At 37.1% G+C, this 10,049-nt stretch overlaps 1 protein-coding gene across 2 annotated transcripts; it reads left to right on the forward strand.

Annotated features, from left to right (window-relative positions):
• Positions 1-514: 514 nt before the first annotated feature.
• Positions 515-8,899, forward strand: sowahca (sosondowah ankyrin repeat domain family Ca). 2 transcript variants are annotated; one of them, XM_030125331.1, is made up of 4 exons: positions 515-1,025; positions 2,912-3,295; positions 4,184-4,573; positions 6,765-8,899. In XM_030125331.1, exons 1-4 carry the CDS (start codon positions 678-680, stop codon positions 7,227-7,229), a joined length of 1,587 nt encoding a protein of 528 aa, XP_029981191.1. In that variant the 5' UTR covers positions 515-677; the 3' UTR covers positions 7,230-8,899. The 2 variants fall into 2 exon arrangements, with proteins under 2 accessions (XP_029981191.1, XP_029981190.1); XM_030125330.1 differs by having other exon boundaries at positions 515-1,020; positions 2,907-3,295.
• Positions 8,900-10,049: the final 1,150 nt, after the last annotated feature.

The following is a 10,049-nucleotide window of genomic DNA, read 5'->3' on the forward strand; positions in this document are numbered from 1 at the left end:
TAACCGCTGAGGGACGACGTATATATATTGTCGTAATAAATCCCCCTCTTTTTGTGAAGTGGTACAGCTCAGACGGTCAGACAAAAAGCTGCTTTAGGTGCAGTACGGTAAGGATCAAAAATCTGATTAAACGCATGGAATTAAAACAGTTTTGACAATGGTCTCAAAAGTACACCAGCACATTAGATTAATTTGAGTCATTTTTATAGAAGTAGTGTAACTCCTGATTTATTTTATGATTTTATTGCAGTCATATCTACATTATCAACGTTATATTTCATTACATTCATTATATTTACATCAGGCTTTAACAGACTTCGTTGACGTTTTTTGTGGCTTTATAAAAAATACTTACACCTAACACTGACTTGAAATCTATAAACATGTCCTTAATTTTACAGTATATTCTATTGATCTAGTATGAAGCTAGACTTTACAAAGTGTACTGAAATGCGACATGACTCTTGCTGTATTGATGTGTACTTTCGGTAGCGCGCGCCCTGTCGGTAGAGGCTCCGCACTGCTGTTTCCCATGGATGAGAGGAGGAGGAGGCCAGAGGAGGAAGATGCTGTCATGTTGTCACCCACATCAGGCAATGACAGCAACGTGAAAATGGAGATACTGTGAAATATTTTCGTGCAAACTCAGTGAGGTGCGTGCACGGAGGCCGGTCGGGATGGCCTCTCAGCGCGCGGAGCGAGCCGTGTTGGAGTTCCTGATGGAGAGAGGAGGGAGGGTCCAACAGATGGAGCTGATGGAGCATTTCCGATCAATTTCGGGACAAAATGACTCATCGGAGGAAGGGGTGGACAGCGAGATACTAAAACGCGTCGTGGACACCGTGGGCTTCGTTAAAGTGGAGGACGGTGTGAAATTCGTGTGTTTAAACGCGGAGGGGCACGCGGAGGCAGTGATGCGCGCGGACACAGACGACCACGGTCACGCGGAGTGTAATGGGAACATCCAAGACACACTGGACGACTATGTCAACGGCAACCCTGACAACGGACAGCAAACAGGTGAGGAGGCCCTGACCACTCTGTTTATTTCATATATCTGGTGATTAAAGTCCTATTTCCATTCTTACATTTATTACACATCTTAATTCAGTCTTCCTGCCTTTATTTATTTTGACATATGGACAAGTGTAGGTCCATGTTGTGCATGTGCAGTCATTGTCTCCACATTGTTTTGTTTTCTTATTATTGATTACAACTGACATGGAAAAGCATCACTTTAGATGATTAATAGATCTGTGTTTTCACAATATTGTGGGATAAGAATCATTATACAAGCTTTATTTTTTAATATAATGTGTGGTCTACTGCTACTGCAAAGGCTTCTGTAAGCAAGGCCATAGTGTTTTCTTTTTCTGTTGTTTTTTTTTTAAATCATATTTAGGATAATAAACACCATCTATTTATTTATTAACTGTTTTTAACTGTTGTAATTGTTTAACCTTGTTTTTACTTTTAGCCCCCTCACCCCCTTACCCCTCAAGGAGCCATTACTCTTTGATCAGGCTGCATTTGTAAATAAGAATCTGTTTGTAATTGCTTGCCTGGGTAAATAAAGGTTAAAAAAAAAAAATCAGACATTTGAGGACACAATTAACTTATTAATTTTTATTCAAAGTCAAAATGGGATTAACATGTAGTTCTGTCCTGTCAAGATACAAATTCACAGCACTTCTTTTTCTTAACGATGAGGCAAAAAAGTAACATTTATCTCTATAATAGAAGATTCAGCTTAAAATCCTTGCATGTAAACTATTAATTTAAAATCACTGTAATCTTTAAGAGAATTGATATGTATCACACATAAAATATACTCAAGCATATATTTTCTTACAGCCCTACAAACATACTTGTGATCACTAGGTTCTTCAGTAAAATGTGATTGTTTAATGAAAAAAAAATGGAGTGAATGCAACACTATTCATAAATATAATGTATTTTCACTCTTTTTCTCCATGTGGAAGTCCACCCTCCAGGCCTCAAAGCACATCCATGAAATAAGAGCACACATAAAAGTGTTTAAACAAGTTTATCATACAGCATCAAAGGTGTCCTGTTAAGATCCATATTCACATCACTTCTTTTTCTGTACTGAGGCAAAAAAGTAACATTTATCTCTATAAATAGAAGATTCATCTTAAAATCCTTGCATGTAAACTATTAATTTAAAATCAATGTAATCTTTAAGAGAATTGATATGTATCACACATAAAATATACTCAAGCATATATTTTCTTACAGCCCTACAAACATACTTGTGATCACGTGGTACTTCAGTAAAATGTGATTGTTTGATTAAAAAAAAAATGGAGTGAAATCAACACAGTTCATAAATATAATGTATTTTCGCTCTTTCTCCCCATGTGAAACTCCACCCTCCAGGCCTCGGAGCACATCCATGAAATAAGAGCACACATAAAAGTGTTTAAAAAAGGTTATCATACAGCATCAAAGGTGTCCTGTTAAGATCCATATTCACATCACTTCTTTTTCTGTACTGAGGCAAAAAAGTAACATTTATCTCTATAAATAGAAGATTCATCTTAAAATCCTTGCATGTAAACTATTAATTTAAAATCAATGTAATCTTTAAGAGAATTGATATGTATCACACATAAAATATACTCAAGCATATATTTTCTTACAGCCCTACAAACATACTTGTGATCACGTGGTACTTCAGTAAAATGTGATTGTTTAATGAAAAAAAAAATGGAGTGAATGCAACACTATTCATAAATATAATGTATTTTCTCCCCATGTGAAACTCCACCCTCCAGGCCTCGAAGCACATCCATGAAATAAGAGCACACATGAAAGTGTTTACACATGTTTAACATACAGCATCAAAGATGGATGACTATTAAAAACATGATCTTATTTCTCAGAGGCATCCAGTCCACCAGTCTCCAGCCTTGACAATGACAAACAGTCAAATGACAACGAGCGACCCGAAGCCCCCTCTCAGAATAATACGACCAGCACTGAGACTCCTGCATCTGGTGGAGGAGGGGAGGTGAAGCTAAGAGACAGGAGGAGGCGGGAGTCGGCCCCGGTGATCGGGACGTCTGACCTGGACCAGGCGCATCCAGGAGGGTCCCACAGCCAGCAGATTAGAGGCCTGCGTAGGGTGTCCAAAGGGTCCCAGCGGGCCATGCTGACCAGCTGCCTATCAGAGGACAGCGGTTTTGAGGGGTTGGATGCTATCGGGGATATTAACACCCCCAAAGGAAGTCGGAGGAACTTCATAGAGCTGATGATGAGTAGTTCTCCTCAGGTAGGATGCAGTGTCTTTCCATCGTGAATAACAGTTTGCATCCCATGGCTTATCATTATGCTCTGATAGCGTCCTAAAGGTCTTTACCACTAACTGCTCCCTTATTGTTCATTCAGGTTAATCCACAATGTTATCTGCCTCACTTACTCTTAATGCAATTATTTACCACATTGTTCCAGTTTATCTTGTCCTGAAGCCTCCACTGGTGACTGTCATAAGACAACAACGTCAGGCTTTCAAAGCTGATGTGTTTTCTCTCTTTACGATGCCTCCTGAACACTTTACAGTACAGTGTGATTAACAATGGTACCACAGTATCCACTTTATGACCCAGATTTTTACATAGAACAAGATATTATAGCAGTTTATCATGTGCAACCTTAAAGCGTTATGATACACTTAAAATCACGGAAAAAATTATTAGACCACCCCTTGTTTTCTTCAATTTCTTGTTCATTTTAATGCCTGGTACAACTAAAGGTACATTTGTTTGGACAAATATAAAGATAACAACAAAAACAGCTCATAAGAGTTTAATTTAAGAGCTGGTATCTAGATATTTCCCATGGTTTTCTTGATAATAACCAAAATCACTTCAGTTCTTACATCAATAGCTATGGCATTGTACTGACAAAAACAGTGCTTGTAGGCGTTCCATGTTTTCTTTTTCTGTCTGTTTTAGTCACATGATACACACAGGAGTTAGTACTTGATTGCATAACCATTGTTTTTGATGACTTTTGATGGTCTAATAATTTTTTCCACAGCTGTATTTATTTTGGTACTTGTAAAAAAGCAGTTTTTCAGAATGTCTGTTAATTTATTGTATCTGTGCATGTTTTGGGACATGTCACTTATATGCACATCTTTCTTTTCCTCTTTTTTTAGGTTAGGAGATCTCTTATTAACCGAGGCTCACGTCTCCGAGATTCCGTGAAGAGTGACGGTGACTCAGCATCTCTGCTCTCTTCAGCCACCGATGAGGACTGTGCCTCGGTGACCCTGGACCCACTGGAGCACGAGTGGATGCTGTGTGCGTCCGACGGCCTGTGGGAAAGTCTGCAGCCCCTGTTGGCCGTAGAACCCAGCTTAGTGGTCAAAAGAGACTTTGTGACGGGCTTTACCTGCCTCCACTGGGCTGCGAAGCAGGGCAAAGCTGAGCTGCTCTCCCAGCTGCTAGCCTTCGCCAAGGAGAACGCCGTACCCGTGAATGTAAATATCAGATCAAGTGCTGGATACACGCCACTGCACCTGGCAGCCATGCATGGACACACACAGGTGGGTGGAATGGAGATCTGTGGTAGAAGGGTGTCATGTGTTACACCTGCTCAGTGAAGCAGAGGATAAGTGCACCTCTTCTTCTACTCAGGCTAGAATAAACAATAGTTAAATTCTGCTTCTAAACAGGATTATTGTAATTAATGAAAACTAGGACTAATAAAACTAATAATGAAAAAAATAATTGAATTAACCGATAAAAAGTAAAACAAAGTATGACATGACAGTTAAGTAAAACCTGCAAAACTAAAATATAACACAATTTTAGGTAAAATCATCTGTTTATATTGCATATTGTCGCTGTCAGGCAGAAACCTCTTATGTCCAAAACAGTTATTTTTCAGGAAACAGTAAAAACTATGTATAGTCTAAACAAATGAGTGTAGTTAAGAGATGTAGCCGCAAGCCATTTTCAACACAATTCATTGGTTAAATATTTCTAAAACCGTCAGGCCAATTGAAGGCTGACCAACAGAATCATTTAATGACAAAAAAAGGACCAAAAATGGAATTACGAGGTTTCTGCCCAACAGCGACGATATGCAACCTTTAACAAGCAATAGTTTTGTAAGTCGTATTTGATGTCATGTGTTTATACACTTTTTCAGCTTCTATATTCCAGAGCTTCACACGTAATACATAAAAAATAACTAAATAGATATTCAAGTAAAATTACTAACTTAAATCAAGCTGCAAATGCAGTACAGCACACCTTTAGTTTTGTTATTTTTACAGGGAAGACATACGTGTTTCTCAGTTTGTTTAATAAGGTATAACAAGAAAATACAGAAAATATTTGTACAGTTTTAAAAACGCATCTAAAACACATTTTTTTTACAGGGAAAAGTCAGTATTATATTAGTAGCCCAAATGGTAAGAAACATCTGAGACATGTTGAATGAACGGAAGTGTAAATCATCAGAAAATGAATGCACTGGATCTCATATTCTCTGAAAAAAAGAATTGGACATAAAGGCAAATAAAAGTAGCACTAAATTTGAAACTGTGGTTTGTAGAAACCTAAGAAATGCAAGGATCCCATTGTGAAACCTGAAACTGAAACCTTAAACTCTTGCTCATTACTGTAGATATATAACTAATTATGTAATATATGATAAAAAAAAAAAAAAAAACAACTTTAAACTTTAAAACTACAATAAAATGTACCCTGCTAAGTATTCTAAAATAGGAGTTAACTGTTTCTCATCAAAATATCATGTTTCATATTTCACAGTGTGTTTGGGAGTTTACATCTAGAGCACAAACTTAAAATGAGAGTTTCCCCAGTTATAATGAGGGAGAAAATACTAAGAATCTGCCCCAAATAGAAATTAATCTAATGGCTGGACGATAAACAAAACAATGCATAATTACTACTGTGTGTCATTTAAATATTTTAGGTTCAACCAGTGACCCCTAGTTTCTGTGTTGTATTGTCTGTGGATAAAACAAATAAATATAAAGTATAAAAAAAAAAGAATCTGCCCTAAATAGAAATTAATCTGACACCGTATGTATCTCATGATCACATTATATTAAAATAATTTGTATTTTTTTTGCTTATGTTCACTGATGTGGGTCAGTAATTCACCATAATTCTGGATGACTGACAGTGAAACCAGGTCTTGTTACAGGATGACACAAAAAAAGGGAACTTTTTAACAATCCAATAAAACCAAAGAAAAATATTTTATTCATAGTAATTGAAACCTTAAAACATGCCATTTAAGAAACAATGATGGAATTTTCATTTTTTTAAAATTACTTCCTGTAGATGGCGTCCTCCTGTACGAATGCATTCTTGAAATCTGCTGTTGAGATTCCTCATTGACCGCTGCAACATCTCAGCTGGGATACTGTGAATTTCATCCTGCATTCTCTGTTTTAACTCATCCAGAGTTCTTGGTCGAGTCGTGTACACTTTACTCTTGAGATAGCCCCACAAGAAAAAATCACAAACAGACAAATCTGGCGATCTAGGGGGCCAGGGAACATTACTGAATCTTGAGATCACACGGTTACCGAACAATTCTCGCACAGCCGCCAATGGTTACTAAAATGGGGGTGTGTTTACTTGCTCAAGGTCACTGTCTCGCAGTGCTGCCACTTGCTCATGTCTGCCAATACGCACTTCAAAAAATCCCGTTTTTTTGGGTCACCCTGTATATGACTGTTTATCTGTGATTGACAGGTGGTTCGCGTGTTGCTGTCAGACTGGGAGGCGGACCCCGAGGCTCGAGACTACAGCGGGAGGCGAGCCATCCAGTACCTCCCCCCACCGCTGGCCGCAGACCTACAGGAGGAGGGGGTGGTCACCTCACCTGGGACTGAGTCCGACAGTGAAAACGCAAACGGCGGAAGCGGCTGGGGGCGTGGCTGGCGTTTTCCCAGAGTTCTGCAGGGTAATCTGAACCCACTGCGGCTGCTGAACCCACCGGCCGAGGCGGCGGAGGATGGGAACGGGGCCGGGAAGACCAAAGGAGGGATGCAGAGGAAGTCATCTCTGAGTCGCCTGAATGCTCGCCTGCACCGTGGACGCCACCGAGCACAGATCATCCACAGCGCCTCCTTCAGGGACACGGGAGAAGTCGGGAGAGGAGAAGATCTGCCCAGCAGTCCACTACGAACACGACCTCTGTCCAACCTGTTCGGGTGAACTCGCACAAAAATCACAAAAATCTAAACCAGTGTGATGTTATTTACACGGAACAGTTTACTCACCTCTATAAGCTGAGATTTCATACATTTATCACTGCAAATAATATTAAACATGTGAAATAGTGATAAGATGACACAGGTTTTATGATTACAGATTTTTACTTTAGTATAGCATTATTTAAACTTATTAACCACTCATTTTCCTTCTAAAAATCTACTTTATTTTTGTTCCTTTTGCAGTTGAGTGAAGAGCACAAGTCACAGTATTTTATTTACAGGTCACCGACTACTTATATATGAATTATTTTAGATTTTTGTGTTTATGTTTATTCCTGTTTATTCCTGAGGCTCTGAAAATATGAGACCAGCTTCATCGCACGATATGATGAAATGTTATTTACACAAATGATAAAGATACACACACACACACACACACACACACACAGGGCTGGAGTTCTGACATGTATGTGTCTGTTTGCAGAAAAGTTAATATATTTATAGAGCACATTTTCTATTTATCAGCCACTTCTGATTGGATGGTGCTACACACTGAAGAAAAATTTCATAAACAATCCAGTGGACTTTCTTTTTTTACATTTTTTTGTAGCAGATTTAATATTCACACTGTCGTAAACAGAACTGTTGTATGTCCAAACGACCATGTACAGTCTTAAGTTTGCACTTGTCACTTTGGTAGGTGTTCACGGGATCAAAGGTGTTTTTGGGGCCTATGTTTCAGGGCCGATACTTGTTAATTTTCTAGACACGGCATACATCTATTGATGTATGAGCTCAAATGTACCTCAGATCATCCAAGTCTGGTTCACTCTTTGTTATCTTGCTTCATTTTATAATGTTTAATCAAACTGTATGCAGATATCCTGTCATTTTGCATTTCCAGAAGTACTTCATATAATAAATGACATGAATTTTTCCGAGAAAGCTTTTCTTTTTTTTTTTTGTAATTCCAGAATGTAGACACGTCAAGTAAATATGTAAATGAAAATCATACATTTTTGTCAAATTTTAGTACTTTTTTTTTTTTTGTAGTCAACCAGCATAGCACTGCTTAATTTTACAATAAATATACAAATATACAGTTGATACAATCACCCCCCATGACACTGGATTAGATGTTAAGAGCTTTACTGCCCCTCATGTATTGGTCTAACCTCGCATGTGCACAATCATTTCCTCATTATTGACTCATTTTTAGTGTCGTCTATGGGTAATAAAGTGTGAACATTGTGTTTAGCCAAGGAGCACACTGACTTTCTGACTGTTTGTGTCCCAAATATGTGAACCTTGCTCTCCCAATGACATACTGATGCATCCTAGATCTCATGAATGTACCGTTAGTATTTTGTAGCACAAATTGTAGGGCTTTATGTAATAATTGTAAGGTAACATTTTTGGTGTAGATATGTACTGTACAGTTGGAATTTTGACGTACTGTACGTTTTGTTTTTTGTTTTTTTTTTCACATGCATGACATGGGGAAATGTAACTGTGCACTGTTTATGTTTTGTCTGTATACCATCGTGTCTGTCTTATTTGTGGAAAACTGTGAAGTCATTACATACACTAAAATAATGTATCTGGGCCACATCTCGTCATTTCTCGTCTTAAATGTGAAATAAAGCAATAATTGTTTGCATTTAACATTGATTGCTCAGATTAAGACTACATTTCTCTAACAACGCATTTAGCGATACACAGAGTATCGATATTATTAATTTATTTGGCCTTTAAATTAAAAATAGGAATACATCTGATTTTCACTAAATGTAAAATGCAGAGGATAATAATACAATAAATTATGATAAATCACCTACAAAAGCTTAAATGTCATTTGGAAATCAGCAAAAAATAGTTATAGGTCTGTACAGCGCTGTTTTTGTACCATTGTTTTATATGCTTTAATCTATTCTTGTATTTTATTCTTTTACTTTGTTTTTTATTTATTGTTCTGTGCAGCACTTTGGTCCACTGTGGTTGTTTTAAAGGGCTTTACAAATAAAGTTGGATTGGATTTTAAGGGTTAAAAAGCTATTTATAACAGATTAGAAGTGAAGATCAAACAAGTAAATAGGAGAAATATTCAGATATTATCTTAGATTCTCAGTTTAATTTTAAAAACAATATCGAAAAGATACGTAAAACAATTTAAGCTAATCTGACCTCTTTTGGAATGATGTGAAACTGCCTAACATTTGACTGTTTTTCAAATTTACATGATCTTCTTGCATTTGTTAAATGATTCTACTGTGGCCTCAGACCAAGACTCTATGGATGGTGCCTTAAAAATGTAATAGAAGCAAGTAAAATATCATCACTACCACATTTTAAGCAAAAATAAGATGAAGTTTGGACGATTTTGTTGATTTTAACACCATGAAGTTATTATTTGAGTATTTAAATGTGCTTTCTCCTCAGTCTCTTTCGATAAACTGCAAAGCTGCAGCAGATTGACCAGAGCAGCTTCATGTGACAATTGACCTAGAATTATTTTTGAAACGACTTCTGAGTGAATTTTTTTTTTTTTTTTTACATTTAGTCTTTCCCAAGTGATTTATCATTGTTTATTTTAATATTGTCTCATACGTTGTGCATTTTTTATTGAAAATCAGGTATTTCCCTAAAGCAATTTACTGATCATGTAGATGTTCATAAAAGCTCAGAATCAATTCAGCTTGATTTTCATGCAATCAATATAAAATAAAATGTAGTTACCCAGGTCTCGGTGTTTGTAGCATGAAAAAAAAAAAAATAAAAGGATAAAAATATGAAATAAACTATATAAAAGCTTAATAGAATA

Source organism: Sphaeramia orbicularis, chromosome 21 (assembly GCF_902148855.1).
Source record: "Sphaeramia orbicularis chromosome 21, fSphaOr1.1, whole genome shotgun sequence".
In the NCBI taxonomy this organism is placed as follows: Eukaryota; Metazoa; Chordata; class Actinopteri; order Kurtiformes; family Apogonidae; genus Sphaeramia; species Sphaeramia orbicularis.